Below are 27,837 nucleotides of genomic sequence, written 5' to 3'. Positions count from 1 at the left end.
AAAAAGAATGAAGCTTAGCCAGTAAGATTAAGTCCAAAGAAAGTTAGGATTGAGAGTCCCGTTTTTGCATTGCTACAAGCTGGAGCATTTAGCCATGACCCCTTACATATGCCTATGACACTCCAACAGCTCGCACACATCACAGCATTGAAAAGCCTGGGAAGGCCCGTGTGCTGGGTACACTGATGTGTGCGTTTTTAGCAAACAAACTCTTAAAAATCCTCACAAGAACGTTTTCAATGCTGGACTAGTAAAAAGTCATTCAGCTTACTTAATATGTTTTCTTAAGTGGCTTGGACTTGAGGAGTGAAGACGCATACGCACACACAGACACCGACTGAACTGCAGGCTGCATCTGCAAATGGTCTTTGTTAACAGCCTCGTGTCTAATGCACTCCACAACCACACAAGCCAAAGTTTTCATTGGTATTTCTTCCTCTCTCTCCCCTGTTTGTTACACCATAAACAGCGTAATCATCACAGGAATCCAGTTTTCAGCAAACCATGACGAAGCTGAATGTTTCTGCACAGTTTGCAGAAACCACATGATGAGATGCCATATTAAGCCAATTTGATTCTGGGGGTTTTTTACACTCATTATTCCAATCCATTTCATCATTCATTAATCTATGATGGATTCGTTCTTTGTGGATTTCCCACGCACCAAAACAGGAGTTTACATGAGATTTCTCCCCACTCCTGATCACTGTTATGACATGTTTTTACCTGGTGTTTTGACCTGAACAGGTGTAATAATAATATAATATGTATCTTCCTTTTTTTTCTCTTATTTTTGCTCCATTTTTGGTCTCCACCAAAATTGAATAAAATATCGGTTGGTAATAATTCTCTGGTTGTTTGTTATCATGAATGATAACATATATACTCCCACACTGAAACTTTATAACAAACACATCTTCTTCCCGATTGTAAATATCAGTTAAAATATAACATGTATAAAAGGTATTTATTAAAATGTCTTTGCTTGCTATTAAATGCAGAGATTTGGTACAGTTAACAGAAATCCCTATTTGACTACCGTGTTATCTAATATCACCTCCACACATGGCCCTGACTTTTGACCTTAACACAAACACACATGCATATGCAGACCCACAAAGGATGCCAGGCGTTTCTGTAATTTCCTGTTTGGACTGCTGTTTAGGGTTATGCTCAGCGTAGTAGAGAACGTGTTAAGAAAGGAGGAAACTTTAGCCCCAAACAGGACTGGAAATCTGATTAGTCCCTCGCTTTCATCTTCCATAAATCTGCCATCTGGCACCGGCACGATCAATAAAGACCGGACTTTATGTGACACTCTTACTGGGCAGATGGGGGTGAGGGGAGGGAAACTCCGTCCCTCAGCCAGCACCAAACCATACAGCTGACAAAACTGAACTGCAACGCCTGGCCCAATTCTCAATTTTCTCTGTCTCTCACACACACAGACACACAAACACAGTCATATAGACTGGGACACTGAAACACACAAATAGAAAAACACACAAGAAAAAAGAAGGGAAAAATGGTTGTCAGTCTGTATGTGTCTGTATGCATACACGTGTGTGTGTGTTTGTCCAGCTCATCACACGTATACTCTTACAGAGGCTGGCATGCACATAAAAACACATATTTACACACTTGCCAAGCCCGGACAGTATATTGAGTTACTGTACTGACAGAGTAAATATTGCTATTGAGTTACCATTCAGGGTTGACTTCTGAGTTTGTAAGAGAAGACCAGCAGCTCTCCGTACGCATACACGTGTGCTCTTGATTTTCTATGCTTGGGAGGCCCAAACTGCCCTGCGAAGTTATTTTGTAAGTTCTCACAGGACCCGTGAAGCAGGGTTACTGTTTATAAGAAAAATACTGGGATTATTCAAAGCTGAAAGTGGGCTTAGGGTTCAGATGAGGTACCGGTTAAGGCTGATGTCAAAGTGGTCCTCATAAGTATGTCAGACTGAAGGCCCAATGAGGCGTGTTTCCCCTTTGAGTACGCATTCCTTAATGTTAGGCTTCACTCATTTTTATATGTGTGTTTCTATTTATATACAAAGATCTAAGGTCCTCACAAACTGCCATAAAGAAAAAGAATGTCTGGAATTGATGTGATTACATGAATCTGGCTTTGAACGATCAGATGAGTTTTGAGGAATGAACGGCGGCTGTGCATGCAAATCTGACAAGGCTCTTTGGGTGTGTGTGTGTGTGTGTGTGTGTGTGTGTGTGTGTGTGTGTGTGTGTGCTGTTGCTCTTTTAATTGTTTCTGAGTATCATATGGGTTCTTTTATTTCTATACTTATGAAGATCAAACAACAGTCAAGAAGGTTGATTTACTTTTACAACTTGACTTTTCAATGGAGACTATGTTTAAGATATAGTTGGTGAACCCTGGTTGGAGGAATTACTGTCTATCTTTGGCTGTTTCTGTGCCTTTTCTACGTGTGTGTTTTCCTGCTTCAACACAAAAGAACCAAACACAATCCTAACAGAATATTTGCTAATAGAAGCAAATAAACATTTGTTTAAAGAAAGTTAAGGACAGTCAATTTTCCAGTCAACGTACATTTACAGCATTTTTAAAATTAAGATGGGATTAGTTTATAGGGTTGGGAAACTATGATTGACCCCATGACTAAAGTAACGTAATTATTTTTGCATACATCTGTCTTTTATCCCTGTAGATGTCTGTGAATATGTTGGTGGCTGTTTGATCCATTTTCCCATTTCTGTGCAGGAACCTGCGCATGTTAAAGCAAAACTGCAACGTGCACTGCCACACACTCGAAGCAATGAGGTATGCTTGAGGAGCCAGACAAACCCCACGCTCAATGGCCTTAACTCAGAACGAACCAAATGACTGTCCACATAAAAGAAGTGTAATATATGGAGATTTAATGAGCGTGGTACCAATGAGACGTTCCTAAGCAGGGGCAGTGAGCCCAAGTAAAGCAAGTCGATTCCAATAAAGACCTTATTTCCAGACCCCAAACTCCCTGGGACTCTGAGACACACCAGTGACAGCTCCCAGCTCAGTTTGCAAAGCCCTGTGGTAAATTCCCCAGCCAGGAAGAAAATCCTATTTAATTTTACAAGATCTTCTGGCCTCTAAAAATCCTCCATGTCTTGGTTCGCTGGTGGGAGAGCAAGGAGAGGCGGCAGGGCAGAACGTCTGCTATACGCTCTGGTGGAAAACTTTACATTATTAAACAATGAAATGAAATGAAGGGTGCAGGGAGGTCAAATAAAATGCACTGATTGCAGAAGTCACTTTATTTTAATTTGCTAATTTGTCTTTTATGCAGACTTTTATTTCTTCCTGATGAATGAATTTTAATTGAGTTTGAGTGGTCGTGGGGGGAGTGGAGATTCTCTGCAGGGAATGACATGGTTTTGTTTTGCAGAAAGAGAGGGGATCTATTTGTGGTGCACTCAGCTTTTGAACAAATAGTCACTCTCACACGAAAACAAACTAGCTCGCTGCAATCATCTTTCGTGCAACAAAACTATCTGCTTTAAAAATATGCCCTGTAAAACACTGCCGATACACTCAGATCTACCACACACACGCAATTATGTTGCCACTAAGTCAGTCAATTTGATCATTATTAATACATATATGTTTTTAAAGTGCTTGAGCGCTATATCAATTTATCTATCCAGACAAAAGAAAAAAAATAAAGAGCTGTTTATGTTTTCTCATCATTGAAAAACATTGTTTAAACATCTGAAATTAAATCCACGCTGCAAGTTAAAAACACACTTCCAATTTAAGCTGAAGATGTCAACCATAACTTTTGGATTATAAGAACTAACATGAATATTTTCTTAAACTATAGCTAAAGAAGGAAAAGTATTATTATTATCAAACATAAGACAGGTTCCATTTTTTCTTCTGAATTTTGAATATTGATTATGATGATGCAACAAGCGCAATAAAAAAAAACTGCAGCAACAGAGCAGGAGAGAAATGGAAAATGTGTTTAATGCTTAAAAGCACTTCATCGTATAGCTCACGGCTAAATAGTTGCATTATAAACATCACTAAGTATGAAAAGAGCATCGCAGAGAGGTTAAAATGTAAGAAAAAAGCTTTGCCACTCTGTGACAGACTGTTTGGATCAATTGTTCAGCAACTGAAGTTCAGTTTTAAACAACTTCACGGAATCTAAAGAAGTGTCTGTGGTGAAGTTAAATCTGCACATATGACAACAGCACAGGAAACAAGGGTGCAGGTTCTAAACTGCCCTGTCTGCAATCAGGACCTATAACCTATCATTTAATCCATGTTTTTCCCCATTTCCCCAAAAAATGTATAAAACTTCAGATCTTAAAGATTTGATAGGTGCTGTGGTGCTAGTTTCACTTAAATAAAGATTTGCATTCTGTTTTTATTCACATTACATGACAGCACACCAACCTTTTTAGAACAGGGTTGCATTTGTTTCGATCTTAAGTTTTCAGTTTTCCGTAACAATGGTTAGACCGAGTGAAACAAATGTGCTGGGAGAAGACGCAACATCAAAGTAAGTCATTGTTGGATTTTGTGTTATCTTTAGGATTAGACATGTCGCAGTAATAAAACATCGATTTTTGCCATTTTTACCCTTTCAGGTTATTACACCTCACCTTTGCTAAATGAGATTTTTCTGTCTGCTTTGCTGTGATTGCTTTTAGTGCTTAGGGGAACCCACTGCCAAATCACTTGAAACACAAATAGCAGCATCTGTGAAAAAAACTTTGTGATTGAGATAAGTATGTAGGTCATGGGTTATTTGCCTTATTATTGCTTCAGGACAAAGTTCCAGCCTGTATTAGCAATAATAAGAATAAAACCAGACGTGGTCTGTGTAGAATATGTGCAGGTGAACCCCAGCCTAGAAAACTTGGACGGTCAGCTACGGCAGCAGCAGGTAGATGTGCAGCGTTGCATTTTTCCCATTTTGACCTCATTTTTTCCACCCGTTTCCCTGATTAGACTCGAATACTGAGTGTTATCCTATTTGCAGGCAGACTCTGGCTCTGCTGCTTGGCCAGTGGGATGATGAATACATTTCAATCTCCTCTCTCTGGCTCTGACTTCAGGGGCCAATACTGTCTGCCTGGATATCAGTCTTATTGCATATCCAGAGAGATTCATCACATGCGAGCCTTCTTCCTACACATGCTCTCCTTAATCAAATGATGGGAGCAACTACTTTTTCCTGCTCGGCCAAGAAGACGACAAGAACACCTCAAGTAGCCGTTTTGAAAAATGTGAAGCAGGAAAAAAGCTGCAATATCTTTGTTTAATCCAAATCCTGTTATGTATGACACCAACATGAGAAATGGTAGGAAGATGAGAACAATCCAACTAGGTCAAAATGTTTACGCTCCATCCAGCGTTTTGAGAATCATCCAGGAAAGTAGAGTTTTGCGTCCAGCTACAGCAGCAGCAGGGTGCAGGCTCGCTCGTGCGTTCCCACACAGAGATGTGACTGTGCATGTTTAGCCGTGCAGGGTTATTGGGCAAAGAGACTGCTACTTTCAGAATGAAGCGAACAAAAGGTACCCTTCTGTTGCTGATAGATAACATCTGCATAGTCGACCATGTTTAATGGCTTTGATAAAATACAATTACTTAGTATTTTCGCCACAGTTTAATTCTTGACGTGGGTGAAAAGCATCTGAAAGAACATTTAGACCATCACGGGACATTAAACTTTCCCACCAAAACCCAAAAGAACGAAATCATTTTTGATTTAATGGCATTTGGGTAGGGAGAAGTCCATTTCTGCATTTGAAAGGGAGTAGAACAGGAAGGGAACATAAATAAACTTTCGTTAGCGAAGGACCTCTGTTTTAGATGCTACTCACTAGACTAGGCTACATCAACCTTCACGCCCATTAATGTTTGTGCAAACAGGAGGTACCTGTATCTCTTGTTGTCCACAGGCACTATGTCCATGGCAATGTAGTACTGCTGATGAGGGTCCAGACCTGCTATCTTTACACGCATGGCTGGAAACATCCTCCTAGAGGGAAAAAAGCAACATATGGTAATAGATGTGAGAGCGATTTATATCAAAATAACAACATACTACATATATACGCACACACACGCATACACACACCTATAAATATATAAAATTTATATAAAATGTAATGGTTTTGTGATTTTCATTAGCTCATTCTTCAGATGAAGTGACTGTGCTACTAAGAAAAGGGGGTCTCTTTTTTACTCCTACTGTGGAGTATAAAACATATTTATGGCTTTAAATATTTACAAAAAAAGTTTAAAAAAAAGAAAAGACAGGAAGAAAAATTGGGAACAAAAACAAGAACACAACAAAGAAATGCTGCTGTATGCACATCTGTCACCCTAAACACTCCTGATGTTTGTCATGATGCAGCACTGCCGACTGTGCAGACACTCGTATTAGGAGCATGAAAAAAATACACTAATAATCATAACCACCACATTAAATGGTGAATTACACTAACAACAACAATAACAATTATATTAATAATGATAACAATACAAGAACATTGATTTAAAAATATTTAATTAAACTTTTTTCAGCTTTTGCTCTGTCAGCCTTCCCTCTCTGTAATGAGGAAACATTAGTGTGTATTCATTCATTTGAACAGTCCGGCTATTGTTGACGCAGGGATGTGAGACAGCACGCAGGCACATTTTAGGCTGTTTATGCTCATTAAAACAGGCGATAAGTAGACTAATTATTCAAGACATTGGAATCTCACTTCGTTTGATTTTCCAAAGATCCCAGATTTCTGTGTACAGTTTCAATTAGCCCTGATTATTCCTTTAATAGCCATAAATCCAGTCTGGACAACTTCTGCCTTGTACAGCTGACAGTCTTCTGAGCTTTACATATTATCTCCAGATTTATTTAATATTTTAAATCACATGTATTTTTTTTACGTTTCTTGAACATATTTTTTAATTATCCCCTTTGCATCTATAAGAAAAATGCTGTATCGATGATTTATTTGGATTTTATGCCTAAATATTATCAACCAGCTCTTCATATTTGGAAACTATAGCCTGCAAAGCCTGAGACTGGAAGTGATGCAAACCGCATGAAAAATGTCCAATTTAAAGGGAAAAACTGCACCCATATTAAATAAAAGTTTGTATATGGAGAGGGAGACATTTCAGCTTAATTCCTCATTTTGCACTTCAAACGCCGCGTTGTTCGGCTGTGCGTTTAACGGTCGTAAATCGGGGCCTGCCTAATGAGAAAAGAGGGCTGTTTTCTTGCTTCCCTTCTCTTCTGGATTTATGAGCTTATTATGAGCAGGCCGTGAAATACGTTCGGCGACGGTCGCGTCCGCCTTCACTCTGCTTCGGCGCAAACTGATTGCTGCTCTATTTATGAGCCGATTACCAATTTAAACCCAATTCATAAAAACGGCCAAGTGTAGTGTGTGACGGCGGGAGGAGGGCGACATGAGACCGTATTTCAATCTGAAGAGAGGAAGAGCTGAGAAACAGCTTTGGGTATATTTGAACTCAGGTTTCCAAAGTGTTGCAACAGGAAAAGAAAAAAGCTCAATAGGATGGACCAAAGCAGATCTCATAATAATTCTTCTAAATGTAAAACAAATACAACTCACCTGTTAAACTGAAATAATAATGATAATAATGTAGTGTGCGATATTTTTAGAATTTATTTTTTTAGCTGTGTTGCAGAAAGGAAAAAGCAGTTCTCCCACAGGCCTACATACATTTCTACTATAGTTAGGGAATGGAAGTGTTTTTAATTATCAATACTGCTAGTAGTAGTAGTATTGATAATAATAATATTTTTAATAATAATAATTTTAATAATAATTTTAATAATAATAATAATACAAACATGAATGAGATTTTTACATGAACATTTCGCAGTGTTTCCTAAACATTTTGATTCAATAGACCTAAAACATTTTAAAGAGGCAAATTGTTCTACGGAAGTGTAAAGAGTATCAGAGTGTAATTAGATGGAATAACAGATACAGTGTTAAAGGGGGCTATTTGCCTTCAAGTGGAAACATTATCAGAGGTGTTGTTAGTCATGCCGACTGTTGTGGAGCGAGCGGGGAAATGTCGGAAACGCACGGCGCTGCGGGCGCAGGGATAAAGGTACTTCCTTCAGGATCCGCAGGTCAACTTCTGTTCTCGCTCCGTGTTTGGACTGTTGGCCCGAGAGAGCACAAAAAAGCCGGAACATGTTACAGAGATTAATTAGAAGCAGGTCTCCTTCTTTTCCGACATCAGGAATAACCTGCCGCGTCACGAGGGCCTGAACGCAGCACTGCGGCCTGCATGTGCAACACATTAACACCCTCCAGACAGAGCGCAGAGGTGTGTGTGTGTGTGTGTGTGTGTGTGTGTGTGTGTGTGTGTGTGTGTGTGTGTGTGTGTGTGAGTGAGAGAGAGAGAGAGAGAGAGAGAGAGAGGCCTGTGCGGGAGAGACTTGTTTTCATACGCTTACCTCTAATTAAATAAAATAAAGAAAAAAAAAGATGGGTGGATGTGTGTGATAAGTTTGGATGGAGCAGGGGGTGTATATGAACCTTACCTGCCGGCTTTGGTGATGATCATCTCCGTGCCGATGTCGTGGAAGCGCTTCCACAGGTCCGCGCACTGCAGCTCCACCTGAATCTCATCCATGGAGGCCGGGGGAGACGGGTCGCAGGGGCCCGGGGCCAGATCGGCAGATGAGCCGAAAGAACACGACGTCCTCTCGGCTAGACCTTCTCCGTCCGAGCCGGGACTCGCCTCTGAGTCTGAGGGGGGAATGAGGAAGATGAGAAGGCAGCTCTGAAACAGTGGAATTAAGCGCTTTAAGCTTTATGCAGGAAACTTGGCACGGCCAGAAAGTACAGCGCGGTTCTCTCGGCTGACTCCAAATCACCTGCCGGCTACAGCCGGAGAGAAGCGTTTGGCTTACTGGCTCAGGCTCGTCATGGAGTTCTGGGTCGGTGTCAAAAGCAGAATAAATGCTGCGTAAAGGCCTTTGAAAAGCGACTTAGAAAATATTAAATTTTAAGTCGGGCCACACAATGAAGAATTCTACTGGGAAACATTTAGCAAATGAAATTTCCCCTCAAGTGTTCCTCCTGGACCAAGTTTTACAGACTGACCGTTCAAAGTCATCAGCGCAGTCACAGCGTTAGACCAGATAAAACGTTGCTCCGATCTTGAAGCAAATCCAGACCTACAGGAGAGCTTTTCCATCTTTCTGAGCTTCTAATTCCCCCAAAAAACAACCAGAGTGACCTCACTTTATTTCACGTCGCCCTATTTCAGTGTGCTTTAAACTAGCAGGCTACTATACAGCGGACAAAATAAAAAGCACACCGAAGAAATTCGAGTGGCTTTCTGTGAGAAGTTCAATTTACTCCGTTGAAATACGTCACCCAAGCTGTAGCTGTGTTATTTACATCAGAAACACTTGTTACTTAAGTTTGCATTCTACACTAAAAAAGCTACTTTCTTGTAATAATAATAGAATTAATTTTAAAAAACGCTTTAAAACCCCCAAATCCCTTCCACCGAAAGAGGAATGTAGACTTACACAACCAGCAGTTGCTCTGCCCCCTTTTCTCTGCTTGAATCTGTAATGTGATTTAACACATGTGATGTCTTTTAGATTTAAAATTTCAACCTTTAGGGCTTAAATATAAAAAAAAAAGATCATCTTTTTTTTCCAGCTGGGTTGCCAAAATCTTCACTGCTCAAATCTTTGAACCTGCACTTTATCCAGATAGAAACCTTCACAAGATCACCACATGCTTTCTCTCGTTTCACTTTTCTCAGAAATAGTTTATAGCCGAATATCCTACACCCTTTCCAACACCACCACCACTACCACCACCACCACCCAGAAAGTAAAAAATAAAAAGAATCTAATAATGTATTATTTATTGAGGGCCCTGACACAAGGAGGTTGACTTGGCAGACTAAGGGCACACAAATATGGTTATGTAAATGCAGAGCTGCTGAGAGACTGGACAGAGTCCCAGGCGAAAAAAACACCGAGGCGCAGGCCGAGCCAACCCTGCTGGAAACAAGAGAGTGAAGGGGAGAGATAGGAAGAGCAGGGGGCGAGGGGTGCAGTGACCACAGAGAGACGGAGAAAGTCTTTCTATCATCTTCTTGGGAGATCCTTCCAGTGTCACTGCAGCCAGTGAGGACTGTCACACATGATTCCCTTTAACTGTTCACACTCATGCACACAGTCATTCAGCTGCCCCCTCACACTTTATAAACACATGCTCCTGGTGCCAAAGGAAGAGGACAGGATGGAGGGCTTAAGTGAAATGAAGAAAAAATCACGTCTGTATTGCTCTAATTAATTTTTAAAGGGGCCTGTAAGGTTAGATCAAGGAAACTCAGGGCTTTCAATGAAAATTAAACACCTTATTTTATTAAGATAAACAGACTTCTATTGTTAACCTGCTTTAGACATTTGCTTTTATTCTTTTTTTTTTATTGGTATATAATTTTCATATAATGTTTTGGCCTAGGGTTGAGTGTTTTCAGCCTTGCACCACCATCAGTCTCAATAATGTCCGCAGTGAAGTTTGATTAACTCTGTTTCAAGCTGTGTGGCACAACTGTAAGTCTGTCACCAAATTAAAATAAGAAGCTCAAATAAGGGTATAAATCTACAAGAATATTATTTGTCAGGTTTCAGTGTTGAATTGGGGTCTTCTAATAATCTAAACACATTTGCTAGTTCACTCTAACAGTAACGAGGTTCCAAACAAATAAAGAATGCGAACATCTGTGCCATCAAAATTAAGCTCGATCGGAATATTTGCAGTAAACATGGGCTGAAAAGCTACCCTGTGCAATCCACTATTGGCATCTCAAGCTAGTTGATGGTGTGTGAAGCAGAGGCGCTCAGAGGAAACAGATGCATTCCAGACAGCATGAGCAGCTCGATTAAATGAGATAATTTTGGTATGAATGTCTTCAAGATGCAGAGGGGGCGAACCAAAGGACCAAGCTGGAGCCGGGCCGCCCTGACACTAGGCTGAAGGACCTGTCCTCTGCCACTCGGCGGCTGCACACACACACGAACGCAGAGCTCTAAACCTAAATGACAAACAGGCAAACATACCTAGCAGCAGGTAGAGCTCAATGTGTGCGTTATGTCCATGTGTAGATTTAAATGGCACGTCTGAGGTCAGGTCACAGTTTAAGAACTCAGAGCAAATGTGTCAAAATCGAGCAAAACAGGAAACACAGCATAAAACCTTTAGTCCAGAGTCGCACAGCGCCAAGATTATAAGACCTGGGTTTTTGTTTCAGAGCTTAAGTTCCCACTTTATGCTGAACAAATAAAAACTGACATTTATTGATAGACAAAAATTTGCCCACTCAGCAGAATTCTGTCATGACATCTGCTGTGGTTAGCTACACACACACACACACACACACACACACACACACACACACACACACACACACACACACACACACACACACAAACAGAATATCACATGGGGCCAGCATCTTGTGGTTCTTTAAGCTCATGCCAGGCCTTATTAAATTGAGACTAACACTGATGCTAAGCCACTAATTGGCCAGAACTGAATCGTCTGTGCTGTACATTACAGTGGTCTCTTGTGTTGCAGTTCACATTTTGTCACTACACTGTCAGCAGAACTCAAGCGGGGTTGAACTGTAAATAGATAGTTATTAATATGTTAATAAGGAAAATGCTGGAAGTAATGAGGAAGTAGATTATTGTTATTTGAATTTATTTTATCACCAATTAAAACTTCAAGATCGGATCTATATCATCAGTGTAAAATACTGGTTTAAATTATCGAGTATAGATGTCTTATTAATTTCCTTCTAATGAACAGTACTGACCTTTTTAACCTGATTTGGGCTGCAACACTTCAAAACAATTCCACAAGTAGGTAATATTACAAATCATGCAACTTTTTAAAAAATTGAAAATACATGCCAAATATATCCCTTTGAAATGATCTGCAAATATCCGTTTGATGTTGGGGTGCACTGATAAAAGATGTCATGTCTTAGGTTGCAAAACTGGAAAAACGCCATCTGAAGTGGACAGCGGCGGTTTGCCCAGCATGAAACCAGTGAGTAACACCATCCACACCGTGAGAGCACCTGTTTCCTACACTGATGCAGACTGGAAGTAAGCAAACTTCAAGCCCATCTCTCTCTATCAGCTTGCATGCTTACACAGAGAGGGAGCTTTTGGAGAAATGGCAAACAGAAGGAGCGGTGTAGTGACATTAATATATAATTTTACATTGACCTTAATAGGTTATAAATACCCGATTTTTAGCAAAATGTCAGTTTGTTGCATGGCTTCAGTTCTGCGTATTAAAAAGTAATTATTATAAATTACCGCCATACAAATCGCATAATTCTGAATTCACAGTAGATGTAGTTTAACTTGTTAATCGATGTTTTAATGGATAAATATTATGAGTGTGTGGTGGAAGTAGTTCTGTGAGGTCTAACAAAACAACGTTTTTTCAGAGCTAACTGAGCTGCTGAGCTCTTCCAGGCAGGCTGTTAAATCCGAGCCTGGTTCAGTTCTGTGCTTGTCTCAGTCCTGCCCTTGTCTTTGAGGCTAATAAACGTGTTATACGACCAGCCGGCATCCAGCATCGCCTGGAGTTGAGTAAAAATAAAATCACTCCGTTAAGGATTCCTCTAAACCACATAATCTGACCACAGAGACTCGCTGTTCTCGGTCACCTCCGCCCGACGCGCCAAAGTGGAGGCTTTCGGACTCAAGCAGGGCCCGCGGAACCTGCCAGGAATCCGCCTGCTAATGAGCGGGACAGAGGGACCAGGAACTGGTCCACTCAGCCACAAATTCTGAAACTATACAAAAACTATGAGGAGATGAACTTAGAGACCTTTCTGCTCCCCGCTGCAGCCAAAAACAACATTTTAGTAAATGACTTGAAGGTTTTTTTTCAGTGACTATCAAGCTTTATTTTTTCTTGATGCGTTTACCCTTTCAAACACATACAGAAACGAGCTGCTTGTAATCAGCGTTTAGTTCCACGTTCCTCATTTCACCACGGACGGCCTTCAATAACAACAAACTTCCCAAGAGAGCTCCTGGGAGGCAAACCCTCGAGAAAACTATAGTTTGGTTTTGTTTATTCGCTTTTGTTATTTTTATTATTATTGCTTTTACTCTTTAAGGTTTGCGTTTGGATCCGTTTGAAGACCGGAGAGTAGCCGTGCGACCCCAAAGGTCAGACTGCTGCAGGCGGCGAGGTAGTGTTGGCCTGAGACCGTCTGAGCTAGCTCAAGGCTCAAAGCTCAGCTTCTACCTTTCTGCGCATTCATACAAACATTTAATGAGCAGTGATGCGGTTATGATAGAACTTGATTCACACAGGCCCACGCGGCGAACTAATGTGAATTCACATGTGCATAGCGCACATTATCTACACGTCCTCTATATTAATTTTACTTTTCAAGTGACCGACTTAACAAAAATCTTTTTTCGTGAATGATTTTAAAGATAAAACTAAATTGAATTGCAGCTGAAACCCGTGAAGCGAAAAACGAACATTGTGAACTCAAAGGGAAGCCTCAAGGTATTTAAAACAAAAAACAAACAAAAAAAACAGTCAGGGTTATTTTGCAGGGTTACTTAATCTCCACGCATTACGCCTTAAGATTGCTGAGACAAAACAGATTATGTTTTATTTAAAATAATTATATTGCGCAATGAAAATATAGAAATGCTGACTTGGCGCAAAAAACTTACAATGAAGTTTGTTTTGAGCTGCAAAAAAGCTATGATTTAAAAATTAAAATAAAAAAAGAACAAACTATATAAACTTATTTTTTTTAATTGCTTCATCGCGCATGCTTGTTTTAAGGATACGTATAAAACTACTTACAATAAAATATAATTATTTTTTGCCACGCTTTCTAAACTGTGATATTTATTTCACTCCGTTGTTATTGTTATTATTATTATTTAGTTTTCCTTTGCTTTTACACAACCCGCCTTTCCACTACTTGAGTGCAGTTATGAACTCAAATATTTCATAATCATCTTGTGTGACTGTTAGTTTCATACAACACATTTAAAGCGCTTACCCGTTTTAAGCAGATGACGTGACAACATTTGATTTCTTTCTTTTTCTTTAAGCGTTCTCTGTGCGCACTCGTGAATGGAGAATGGACGGGCTGCTCTGCGAATTTGTGCGCCTTAAGCGCAAAATGCAATTCTCCACAGAAACTTATTTTTTAAACTCTCATCAGAGGACAGTGTAATTGTGACTATTTAAAGGCTGCTCCTCTTCGAGGATGAAACGTGTTAGACTAAGTGGTTAGTTTCAACCAGTGCACCTTCCTGCAGTAAACTGAGGCCTCCCTGCAGTTCAAGCAGATTATTGCTGGGCTAAAATGGCTCAAGGAGCAAACAGCTGATTCAAATGTGTTTTTATGTGTTTCTGGTGCAGCTTCACATTGTAATCCGCCAGTCCAGAGTCAAAACTTGGCCAACCCACAAAAAACCTACCAAATATCAACTAAGTCCTAACATTATTATTATTATTGTTGTTACTGATGAAAATCAACGCATATGCTGAATATATGAGACAATATCCCTGTAGACCAAAACGCATAACTCCACAGGCTTGCATCTCAGTCTGTTTAATGTAAAGATCTGAACAATGTGGAGCGTGGACTCTGTGTGCTCTGCACGGGGTTGGGTCATTGAACACAGAGCCACGTTTTGACTCGGGACTTGTGGATTTGCGGTGCTCTGCAGTGACATTTGAGCGATGTTGTGCGTGTCTGCGCACTGACCGGGATCCATATCCAGACAGTGCGCCGGATCCTCTCCGTCCGTGGCGAGGCTCTCCATGGACAACTCCAGCTCCTTCTCCTCCCAGCCCCGGAGCTTCCTCTTCTTGTTGGAGCCGATCAGGGCTTCCACGGAAAAAGCGTGGGCTCTAGAGCTCAGAGCTGCGGCAGATCGCCTCCTTTCACTCATTTCTCACAAAATCCACCCTAAGTGGGGGGAAGCGGCGAAAAACCCACTCCGTCCGTCCAACGCAGCGAAGCAAAACAATCAAAAAAATAAAAAGAAGAAGAAGAAGAAATGCACACGTCAGTGTTTACAGCGGATCGCAAACTCACCAAGTGTCCAAAGTAATCCCAACTGTGACTAGAAACGCAGCGACAAACTTTTGGAGGACTGTGTCATCCTGGCAGCGCGGCAGGACTCGGTGTTTTTGGTGCGGTGTGCTGCTTCACGCGTTTCTCCGTGCTTCCACTCCGTGTCTTTTTCTCTCTCTGTCCCCCTCACTTCTCTCTGATTGATAATCACTTCTGGAGGAGTCTTTTTTTCTCTCTCTCAAAGGCGCAGAGGGCGGCTCTCCTGCGCTCTGGCAAAGCCGCGTGTCCAATGAGAAGTAAGAACACAGAGCAAGACAAAGTGTTTTGTCCAATGGCAGCAGCAGGAAGGAGCGCGTCCGGGAAAAGGAGCCATCTCTCCGACTTCAACAGCCTAACGAACTTACTCCATAATGAATCATATGGAGACACATATGTGTTTTTACTGTGCTTTTATCGACATTAAAGGCAGGGCCTCATGTAAATACACCAATCAGATCATTATCAGTTCAAACTTTATGGGCTTAATAATATATAAAAAATAAAAAATAAAAAAAGACCTCAGCAACACACCTATTTTAGTCTTTGATACCCAGATCCTGCAACTTCACTTTAAGTCCTAATCTGACTGTTGATCATCAGCTTTGGAACTGCAGAGGCCGAGGCGAGGCCTTCGGCCTCACGGAGACCACCACAAAATATTATTCTGATATTTTACACTTTCACAAAGTGCTTGAACCTGATTCCATCATTAAAAGTCGTTGCAGGAAAAGCTCAATTACAGCTCCATTGTGTCAGCCCGACAGCTGAGGAACCGGAACAGAGCTTCAGCAGGACAGGTGGGCTGATCTCAGAGCTGTGCGCTCAGGACACTGCAAACGGAACGAGACGATTAGCAAGTGAAATTCTTGTGCTCTGCTCAGCTCGTTGAGGGGTCGTTTTTAACAGATCTGCAGGTCAGTAAAAGAAAAACAGAGTCGCAAGAAACATACGCGTCCAGGGCTTAGAGACATTTTTTACCGGCAGGTAGAAAAGCTTTTATAGAAGACTAGCCCCACCTTTGCAACCAAATATTAAAAATTAAATATTGATACAAAAATGACGCTCAGCGTTATAATATAATACAGCGGGAAGGTGATCGGTTTCTTGGGATCAAATCCCTGTTTTAAAAAAATCGGCGGCCCTTTGTTGAGACTGTTTTGAGCTGCTGAGCTGCACGTGATCAGTCTGCAGGCCTGACGCTCAGTTCGGGGACGATCAGTTCCTGCCGGGGGAAATAATTTACACATTTTTCATCAGCTGCGGGTCGAAAAGTGTCAGGGGTGGGGAAGAGCCGCGGATGATCGCTGCCTGTGTGATCAGTCAACACAAACGCGTCTGTGGGAACCGGGCAGGCCCCAAGTCAGAGTGCCGTTCTTGAAAAAGGAGCTTTCCAGAGGTTATTGCTGTGCATCTGTCATCTTGAAATAAATACTGCGCGCACACGAGGATGGCTCGCAGGACACTGAAGAAAAACGGTGAGCACATTGCAAAAAAGAAATAGAGGTGGGTAGTTTCATTATCCTGTACAGAGATCAACGCAGCAGGTATACTAATATGTGAACTTGTGGCGGCTTAAAAGGACATTACTTGCGCTACGGTCTTTATGGTAATATGCGCGCAAAACGTTTGCGGACATATTTGAACTAATTACTTGGATAAAAGAGGAATACGGACTTCTGTGTTAGAATATTATAACAAACTGTGGCAGTCTGTGTGACTCTATATCACGGGTTCTTTTTATTTATTCTTTATGTTTTGTAAAAGAAAGAAGAAAAATGTTTGTGCGTAAAATTCTTCCAAAAGTAAACAAGTAAATATTGTGTGCGCACTGGTGTGGGGGACGTTGAATCCCCCGTGGGAGGAAACTCGTTAAACACTAAAACCAACTGTTTGCCATTTAGATCCCAATTATAGCCCTGATGGCATCTCATTCACCCAAAAAGTGAAGCAAGCGACGGAGATCTTTTTTTTTATCCTTTAGAAACTTGGAACGAGCAATTCATGCGTTTGTTTTATCTCAGCTGGATTACTGCAGTTCACTATGTGTGGGTGTCAGTCAGTCCAGCTTGGCCCTGCTCCAACTTGTACAGAATGCTGCAGCTCGCCTTTTGACTCGTGTGAAGAAACACCAGCATATTACTCCGGTGCTTGCTTCCCTTCATTGGCTTCCAGTGCGTTTTAGAATTAAATTCAAAATCTTACTTTTGACTTATAAAGTGCTAATTGGCAGGCACCGGACTATTTGTCTGACCTATTGCAGCTTTATACGCCCTCTAGAGCCCTTCGATCAAGCGATCACCTGCTCCTTACCTTACATAAGTCTAGGATGGAGGAGATCGGGCATTTGCGGTTGTGGCACCGAAATTGTGGAATGATCTACCTCTCCACATCAGAAAGGCCCCAACTGTTACTCTTTTTAAATTGCATCTTAAAACATATTTTTTTATTCTGGCTTTCGAAACTGTATGAGAGTTACCAATTCTTTTATCCTAATTTTCTTTTAATTTTCGTACCTGTTGTTGTTGTTAATGCCATTGTTTAATTGTTATTTTGTACAGCACTTTGGTCAACTCCCTGTTGTTATTAAATGTGCTTTATAAATCAATAAATGAAATGAGTGGGCAGTATTAATAAATCCGTTTCCTTAAAAATTCTTTTCCCTTTTAGATTCCTTTAGTAATCGGAGTTAGGGTATACCTCGTCGACCACAGTGAGGTTTTCGATTAAATCCGGCGTGGCCCCGCGAGATCGACACGTGGAGGGTGGTGGGCGGAAACGGTCAAACGTGCAGTTAATATTCAATAACTAAAAGAAGGGTTTGACCCCGCCTGACCTCGAGGGACGAAGAGAGCAATGGAGCGTGCAATCTGACAGCAACTCTCGGATTCTGTAAGCACCTTCCGCCTGAGCTGTAAAATTCCCCCCGACTCTCTCTCTCTCTCTCTCTCTCTCACACACACACACACACACACACACACACACACACACACACACACACACACACGGACTTTTTTTTGCAGATTTTTTTTAATTTAATTTTTCCTTTTTTTGTCCAAAGAGTGATCATCTGCCAAAAATTGACTGCGAATTTTATTGTTTTTTCTTTATGTGAAATGTATTTGCTTATGTTGGTACATATAACAATATAATAATATTGACTATGTAAAATAAAGAAATACAAGCACATTTATGACTCTGTGTTACTGTACCTATATTAGAAACAATCCAGTCATTTTTGGATACTTAATAAAATATCTTTATAGAACTATTATGGGATAAATGTCGCAATTTCTGCTGCACTTTTGGCCAGACCACTCTAAAGAAATCCTTTTTTAATGTCAGCGACGCTCCTTTGCCTGGATCACGGAGGATCTAGGCATTTTACCAAAAGCCGATTTCAGTTTCTGCCCTCTAACTGAAATGTCGTTTCTGGCTTAAAATTAATTTATATCATTAATGACATAGGTTTGACAAGTTTTTGTTTTTAATAATGAAAACCGGAAATCAGTTTTTGGCACGATCCGGATGCCCTGCACAACCCCAGAGGGAATTATGTCCCGGAAACCTTCCGTTTTTAAGGCGAATATATGCAAACCATTACACTCTGGATAAGCTACATGACGAAATCACCCAGTAGTTAATTTTGGTGATTGTCTTTAGCAGAGCTAAAGACTTGAAGCTGAAGATGCTCAAGTGCGCGCGTGCGTGCGCGCGTACACACAAGTCAGGCACAAACAGCAGTATACAAGTCGGTCAGCTACAAGTCATGATATACATATATATAAAATAACATATTTTGGCATAGCTGACCAGAACCTTTCCAAATATGGATATTTTCATACTCGGCCCTAATGCAAAATTTATACGGATTGTGAAGTAGCCTACCCTTCTGCAACAAAGACAGGACTGTGAAATTACTGAATAATTATAAAGTCAAACTGCGCATCATAATAAACCAAAGCGTTACCTTCATCTGGGTGCAGGTCATAATGGTCCAAATGTGACTTGCTGTTCCGAAGTGTATCTGTGATATCTGTGAGGACATTTAACTCACAGACATTTTAATCCACCACTTCTACCTCTCACTAGTATGTAACGTCATTTTGTCAGGGGCGGAGGGGGAGTGTAACTAATTTAAGACAATTCCAAAAATGACACAATTAGCACTAAGTGTTTAAACCTTTATTTATTTACGAGGTCTGCCTTTTTCGACCCCCAGCACCTCTAGGTCCCACAGCCTTGGCTTTTAGTGTATTTTGATAAAGATATATAGGTCATAATTAAAACTGGACACTAGTTGAAAATTTTTAAAAAGTTAAAAAATTCGGGGGCTCATTTACAGTAATGTTCAATGTAAAAAGTCCATAATCTGAATGTATCTGGTGAAGCGGAATACTTCCCCAGTGTGATGCTAATGCTGATTATATAAATTGGGGGGAGGGGGGGGGGCAGCTCGGGAGGTAAAGAAGGTCATCTACTAATCACAGGCTTGGTGGATATTTGGCATACAGTCTGCATGTCAAATATTAACCCCAAGTTGCTCTTCGATGCATCCAACGGAGTATGATTGTTAGATATAAAGCACTTATGAATGGCAAAAACATAGCCTGAGTGAACGAGGCTATGTGAATAGTGAATGGAGCTGTGTGTGTTATTATAGTTTCATACCTTCATAGATAAAATACTTTAATCAGCAGCTAAATAAAATTAATAGCATCGGGACAAATTCTCTGTTCTGTTTTTAAATTTAAAAAAGTTTTTTAAATAATTTGAAGCCTTTACAGAAGAGGCGGTGTAGCCACGATCAGCAGAAAGTCAAAAAAACACAATTGTAGTCGCTAGCGCGCGCACGCACATGCGTACACGCACATTTGGACTCTCACACTTTATCCTCTCTTCCAACAATTAGCCCAAAGCTCTAATAGCTCTCTATCTGCCTCTCTCAGGTACACGCTTTTAAACTTTGTTGAACAGCGCATGCGTATATCCAAATTTTCATCAAATTAGAATCAAAACGTGTAACATTAAGCCTGCATGCTAAATTAATTGCCCTCGCGTTGGGTAAAAGCGCAAGAGAAACAGTGTCACGTGTTTTATTTGGTAATTAATCACGTGTCAGCACACAACACTGAGCAACATATTTAATTTAAGAGGGGGGAGGCAATAATGTCCGAGGTTTAAGGTTTACCAGCTTCCTCTTTTGCTCACTGCGTGGACACCCTGTTAGGTCAACATCAGTAAAAATGTCTCGTTTTTTATATTCTTCAGGTCTGTGGCTGTTTCCACGCGACACGTGGATCCCGGTCGATTTACGGTGATTTCTTCAAGAAAGAAAGAAAGAAAGGCGCATTTACTACGACTCTGTTAAAGTTTTTACCCCCCACGCATAAAACGGGTGAGCTGCTGTGTCGCCTTCACATTGAAACGCACTACTTATTACAGCGCAACTATATCACTGCCGCCGTGTCTTCTGAAACAAAAACAGGTATTTGTCACAGTGCTGCGGTCCCATAGCAGGTCGCTGGGATTTACAGCCCGCTCCTCTGTGTAAATGCAGCCTATATATTATTTATATTCCATCAGCTCCTTATGCCAACATGGGGGGGGGGGGGGGGGGGGGCAGCAAAAGGGAAGTAAACCATGCAGGGATGTGGTCTGTTCCCAGGTAAACACCGGGATGGAAAAACGACAGCGCAGTCCAGCTTCATAATGTGCGTGTGTGTGTTTGTGCAGGCCCCGGGGATGCCCCTGCAGAAGAACAGAAAGCTGATTACAGAGAGTAGAAAATAAAATAAAATAGTGGGTATAATGTAGGAAGAAGGAATAATAACAGCGGGAGTGAGCAGAATTGATGAAATAACCACTCGTAGGCAGAAGAGAAAACAGGAAAGAGGAGAAATAAAAGCAGAGGGAGCACGGGAAAGAAAACAGAAGAAAGAAAAGAAGGGAGAGACGTGGGGCGAAAATGTTTAAAGTCACTGCTCCTACTGAAATATTCAAGGTACATCTCACACCCCTGCTGAAGTATTACAAGACTATAACGGTTCCTCCTATTGGACAGCCTCGTTAACAGTAAACTGGATAAATGCGTTTAATGGACCGCGTGTAAAACCTGAGTGACTAACTCAGTGTTTGTTTGTGTAAGCAGACACTTTATGGGAAAGTGCAGAAAAGAAATAAATGAATGAATAAAGGGACTTCAAACAAGTGTGTGTGCGTGGGGAATGTGTAATTACGTGCACGTTACATGTGGCTGCTAATCAAAAAGGAATGTTACAATAGATTCATTCATTTTGTTCAATCACATTGCATCTTGAAACACACATGCACAAACAACTGTCAATAAGACACCCAGGGCAAAAGAACAAACAACGGCTGAGCTGCAAATGTTTAAATGATACTGACAAATATATTTACATTTCAAAAATCTTTTTCACTCAGCTTTTTTCTCCCAACTAAACACAGAACTTTTCAATGTCAGGAAGCAGGACCTCTTCCACATGTTGAACCTAGAATGGATCCTTTTATTATGTCACTGTTTATTTTTTAAGTATTTAATCCTGCAGCTTTAACCTCCTAAGACCCGAACTCTTCCACGGCATGCATTTTTAATTTCTTTGATATTTGGGCATATTGGGGCCCGATGAATGTAAAAACAAAGAATTACCAGATTTATTTTTTTTACCTTATTTTTGTTTTTATGAAAAATCAGAGCCACATTTGAGGATATTCGTTTAAAATTTCGATAGAACAGTAGCAGTATAATGTCCTCGTAAGTGGATATCAGGCCCTTGTAGAGCAAAATTGAGTATTTTGGTCTAAATAACCCAAAATGTGATGTCCACATATGTGGACGCCAGGTCCTAGGAGGTTAATTGTGAAAGCACACTTGGCTCACTTTTGTAAGTGAAGACGGTTTAAATGAGAAGCATTTTTCACAACTTTTAAATCTTTATTTGGACAGGCTCGAAACAAGAAGATAAAATGTTCTAAAAAAAATAATAATAATGACAAAAATAAAACGATGGCTTGTGAGGAAACCCATTCAGCCTGAATCAGAAGGCCAATAAACAGGCTGCGAATGATTATGTAAAACATGAGCAAAAGCAAATAAGATGCAACAACTGCATCGAAAGACGAGCTTCCACTTTGATTTCACTGAGGACATACACGGAGCAAAATAAGAAGTCACCCTTGTAAAGTCTGACCAGCATCACTCTGCTGAGTCTTTTTCCACCAGCAGCAGTAATTTACCGAGAGGCTCACAGTATAAATGTGGGGTCATTTTCTTGTCTCTCAGCAGAAGCCCACTCTCTGTCGGACCTCTGCGAGCACAGGTGCAGCAAGTTCCCGCGCCCTGCACGTCCCCTGAGCCAGCACTCGCTCCACGTAAGCCCGGTCCGACCTCAGCCTCTCGATTTCCTCTCTGATGGGCGTCAACCTCTGGATCACAGCCTCGCTTACAAGCTTCTTGTAGGCTCCGGTGTCCAATCCTCTCGCCTGAGACACAGCCTCCTGCACGCTTATCATCGCCACGGCAGCGTGAATGTTTACCAGGTTGGAAACACCAGGACGCGTCTCCGGGTCAAAGGTAACTTCAGAGGTGAAGTCTGTGACAGCTCGTCGGATCTTGAGAGCGATGTCGTCAGGAGTGTCTGTGACGGAAATGGTTGCCATCGTTTGGGGGTCTGACTTGGACATTTTGGCTGAGGCGTCGCGGAGAGATTTGACTTTTCGTGTTGAGCCTGCGGAGAGAAACGAGAGGGATCAGGAAAACCTCTCAGTGTAATAAACACTTTTATTTCTAAATGAGACACGTAAGAGTGGAGGAATTTGGCAAAATTCAAAATTATTAGGTCAAGAAATTTAGGTTCTGATTAAATCAGAAAGCATTTGCTTTCTATTATGTTTGAGGCAACGCTGAGCATCACCGGTCCCAGAGGAAGACAAGAAGCACCAAAGTGCAAACGTCCACCAAAGCAGCTCAATCTTTGGGCAGTATTTACTTTTAAGGGAATTTATAATCTATCTACTCGTATATAGAATCTTTTTGTCATCTTTTAAACACACTTTTAATGCATTTTCTATATGCTGACAATACACATGACATTTGTAAGAATCATAATTTCGAAGTCATGAGGATTTTTCTCATTGTTTAATCAAGAAATCATTAAGTGGACCCTGGTGGATGAGAGCCAAATTTTAATGGATCGTTAGTATGACCCCTCTCTACACCCCTACAACGTTTCACAAGAATTCATTCAAAACTTTTCAACCAATCATGTTTACAGACACAATAATATGCATGCAAACACTACCAAAAAACATAACCTCCAAGGAATACGGGTAAAGGTTTGCCTGCAAAACAACAAAATATATATATTATATATACATATATATAGGGAGAAAAAACACAAATACATATTTACTAAAGCCTGACTCTGATTTTTTTCCTTTGTTTGGAAATACCGGTGAGTACCAAAAAGAATATTTTGACTTCAAAGCGCTTTAATTCCACAGCGGTTCACCAGTAAAGATCCAAACACGTGAGAAATCTATTGCTTTAAAAATAACGCCTTTTGAGATTTGTTTGTACTAAATCTACACCGAGACAAAAGGTGGATGCAGAAGCCTGAGCAGTGTCGACACATTCTCGTCTCAGGCTGTTTAACTTTAACAGCCTCTGCTAATCAAACTGCAGGTCAGCCAAACGATGAAAAACCAAGTCAAAAAAGGTCCGGAGTGCAGATTTCAGTCCAAGCTGACAGCTAAAAGCAATGTAAGCGAGCCCCAGCCTTTTGAGAGAATCTGACTTTGTTTCTTCTTTTTTTTTTTTAAATGGTCAAAAAGGCGTTTCAGTCAGGCCACTTTAAATATGACTTAAACGTCTAATTATTAAAATATCTGCATTTTGGGGAGATTTCAGGTGCTAGGTGTAATTTTCCATTTATTCCTCTATGTTCAGATGGCTGAAATAGGATTGCCTGACACATTTGTGTGCGCTTGTAAAAATATCCCGGTGTGAAACAGACGCATGCGAGTGTGAAGTGATCAGCAGATGACGGGAGCCGGTATTTCCTTTCATTCTTTCTTTCACTCTTAAAATCATCCCCAGCTCCAGTTCTTTGTTTGGTCCTGTACAAGCAGGCCACATGTGGGCTGTTCATCAACGCCAAGATGTCTTTATCTAAAGCAAATTAAAACACTCTGGTTCATTTCAAAGGAAAGACCACTGACTGCCAACTCTGCTATGCCAAAGACAAGAAACGAGGGTGGGGTCCACTGGTATGAGCTATATACTGCCGACTGATTACACGCAAGAGTGCATACACACTCGGGCACACACATATATGCATACACACATCTCTAAACTCATCTTGATGACATGCACTCCAAATCTACCTCCCTAATTATTATACAAGAGGAAGACGATATTTCTTTAATCAAAGCTCTAATGCACACATGACTGACTCCATCCCGTGCTTCCACCATACCGCTAATCATGAGGAATGAAAGTAGAAGGAGGGTGGGATCTTTCAAAATGTTGGCCTCGTGTATAAAAACATTTGGTTGGTACATTTTGGGAAACGTTTCAAAAGAAAATATTAATAATAACGGCGTCATATTGTATTTCAAATCTTGTCAGTTTTAATCCCCTGAACCTCGCTCTAATTTCTGATTGGCTGCCCTGCAGTTGGTGGTTTTTAGCTTTAGCTAAACAGCACGTCCCACTCCGACTTAGTTTACAAAACATGGAAAAGGCAATATATCTTTGAATGAATTTTAAAACATCAGTGTTTCCCCAACACTGCAGAAGAATGCAGGCATGAAGCAGAAGTTTAACCGGTTACTTTAAAGATGCACCAAAAACACTGGGAAAAAAGTTTAGCTTAGCTTTGTGCTACTTTGCTCGGCGCCGCTGGGCAGCCGGTGATGAAGATACATTATGACCCAGATATTTACACGAACTACATCAGGGCTAAAATGACTTCAGTGATATAAATCTCTTTGAAGCAAAACACAAAGGGTCCATTCAAACGTTGGGACTTTGTTTAACACGAGCGGCCAGAGACGGCACACATCCTCCGAGGCTGAAAATTCCCTGGATACAGACGGAGACGTGGATTTGGATTAGGTCCTGATATTTTTTTTTTTGTTGATAAAACCGAGACACTTTCTCCCAGTTTTCTCATTTCAATGTGATATCTATTTATGCAGATAAACAAAAAACAACCAAAAAAAGAAGTAAGGTCGCAATGAGGAAACCCTGTCTGTTCATGTTAATCCTCCAGGAAGATTAACCAGCCATGACCGTCTTTTAGGGAAGGCTTTAGGCCCAGAAGCATCTTATTACTGACTTTTCTTCAGCTATTTAAGTTAAGTTTCATTTTCCAGTTTTGCTCTGTATGTGATGCAAAATACACTTCCAAAGATTCCTGGCTCTAGATCAGGAACAACAAAAAAATAATTAAATAAAAAGAGAAATTGAACCAATCAATCACAAACTTTCCCGACAGAGGAGACAATAATTCAAGACAAAAAAAAGGATGGAAAGGCAGAAAGAAAGCTTTACTTCTAATGCAGGAAAAAAAAAATCTAGTTTCCAAAAACATTCACTTCACTTATAGCACTCAGCTTGTTTCAGGCAGTTAGAAGACTTTTTATAAAAAAAATATTCAAGCAGAAAACTTCATAAAGATGGAGATTTAATAAAAATCAACTAAAATCTGCAACCCTTCGCAAATAAAAAAAACTTTTTGATAAAATGCAACAAGCACATTTGAAAATATAATGACTTGGTATATACAGCATAAGGCCATCGCACAAGTGAGGCCTCACTTACACAGCTAAAGCCTAAAGAGACTAAAACAGGCGACTTTAATGTCACATGATGACATTCTCTACATAAGAAGATAAAGCTGCTGCTACCAGAGAGCTACGTGATTTTAAGAAGCTGACCGTAGAAAGCCTAAATCATGAGTGTGTACACGCCATCATGCCACGTATTCTTACTGAGCAGGGCGCAGGGTTCAGGGAACAGCTCTCCGTAGCGGTTGTTGAAGATGCGAGCAAGATCCTGAGCCAGCTCCAAATGTTGGACCTGATCTTCTCCGACAGGGACGTGAGTGGACCTGAGAGAGATGATTCCACAGCAGCACATTAGAGACGTGATCCGTGCAGCACTGTGCACAGTGACAGCACAGAGTTTAAAATGCAGAGCGAGACGCAAGGACAAATTGGAGACACTTGGGAGTCACTGCAGGAGACTTTTTCAGCATGTGTTTGGCAACTCTGTAACTGGAGGAGGAAGCAGTTAATTAATTTTCTCTTTAAAGATGAGACTCAGTTTCTCCACAGGAAATGAGCTTTTGGATATATGGCTGCTGAACCAGAAACAGCTGAAGAGATGCCTTCTAAATGCGAATTTGGAAACGCTACGAGACAATAACCCAACCAACTTATCTCACGTGAAAACCCACTGACGCCTCATCAGCAGGCTGCACCTCACAGATCACACACAAAACTCTTTGTCTCAGACAAATTTCCACCAGAAATGTGTGACGCGGATATTTATACGAACACGTCAGAGGCAAAGAAATTAGAGATTGCATTTTTTCCTCTTTATAATCTCTACTTTGAGGTTTTATTTGGAGATATCTGCACGTTATGTTTCTCTTTCCACCCCCGCGCAGCAGAGGTGAGATATTAAAAAATAACACATTTTCACCAGCATTCTTCGTTGCCAGACATGCTGTCCCCGTTACTCGTGATAAATTACAGATCGCACTGTGAACACTTTGCACTGGAATTATTTTCTGCTGGAGAAATGGCCTCTGAGAGCAGGTGGCATGTGCTGTAGATTAAAAGGAAAATGGCCTCTGTAATAAAAATAAATAAAAATGAAAAAAAGATGCTGTGGAATTGATTTTCTGTGTTGTGAATAATGAGGGGGAAAAAAGTATAAAACTTAGAGGCAGAGATCTCAAAAATAAAACCAAAAGTATCCAAAAATGTTGCTGTTCTTTTGTACTCCGGGTAAACCTCTCTGCTAAACAGTATTTTGTAGGCTTTGTGCAGGCAGGTGATGCCAAACTAGAGCTTGCAAAAATAAATCAAATAATAAAAATATTTAAACTAGGACACTGCTCGCAATCAGTTTAAGTTAGTAGGCTCACAGTGTTTGGTATTTGTTATGTGGATTACTGGCTCTGCTCCTTTTTCATTGCAGTTACTCTTTTAATTCACGCATTTCGTTCTTTCTTATGTTAGTGGAGGTGATTTTAGCTTCCAGGTTCATATTGAGCACACATTATGGACTGGAATGGAAAACATGGAAACTTCACTATCTTCGAATAAATGTAAAAACACCAGTGTTGTCCCAACACTGCAGAAGAATGCAAAGATGAAGCAGAAGTTTAACTGGTTACTTTAAAGATAAAAACACTGGGGAAAAGATTAGCTTAGCTTTTGCTACTTTGCTCGGCGCTGCTGGACAACCAGTGATGAAGATACATAATGACCCAGATATTTACACAAACTACATCAGGGTTTGACGCTAAAAACACAAACCTCTCTGAGGCAAAACACAAAGGGTCCGTTTAAAGTTTGGGACTTTGTTTGGGGTTTGTAAACTGCAGTGGTTCTTAAATAGCACT

The 27,837-nt window shown here is 40.7% G+C and overlaps 2 protein-coding genes across 2 annotated transcripts in view; both read right to left on the bottom strand.

The window, feature by feature from the left end:
• The window catches only part of tbx15 (T-box transcription factor 15), a 33,599-nt gene extending 18,204 nt beyond the window's left edge, over window positions 1-15,395 (bottom strand). The window contains exons 1-3 of the mRNA XM_004571979.3: window positions 14,831-15,395; window positions 8,571-8,778; window positions 5,916-6,017 (exon numbers count right to left, since the gene is read on the bottom strand). Coding sequence (XP_004572036.1) covers window positions 5,916-6,017; window positions 8,571-8,778; window positions 14,831-15,017 — 497 coding nt within the window. The 5' untranslated portion in view covers window positions 15,018-15,395. The remainder of the gene's footprint in view (window positions 1-5,915; window positions 6,018-8,570; window positions 8,779-14,830) is intronic.
• A 6,717-nt stretch (window positions 15,396-22,112) lies between these two features.
• wars2 (tryptophanyl tRNA synthetase 2, mitochondrial) overlaps window positions 22,113-27,837 on the bottom strand; it is a 30,024-nt gene continuing 24,299 nt past the window's right edge. Inside the window, exons 5-6 of the mRNA XM_004571978.3 lie at window positions 26,195-26,313; window positions 22,113-22,926 (exon numbers count right to left, since the gene is read on the bottom strand). Of these exons, the coding sequence (XP_004572035.1) occupies window positions 22,478-22,926; window positions 26,195-26,313 (568 nt within the window). The 3' untranslated portion in view covers window positions 22,113-22,477. The remainder of the gene's footprint in view (window positions 22,927-26,194; window positions 26,314-27,837) is intronic.

The sequence above is a fragment of the Maylandia zebra genome, linkage group LG16, assembly GCF_041146795.1.
Source record: "Maylandia zebra isolate NMK-2024a linkage group LG16, Mzebra_GT3a, whole genome shotgun sequence".
NCBI classification, from domain to species: Eukaryota; Metazoa; Chordata; class Actinopteri; order Cichliformes; family Cichlidae; genus Maylandia; species Maylandia zebra.
Note: the sequence above shows the minus strand (reverse complement) of the source record. Positions and strands in the feature narration are given on the sequence as shown.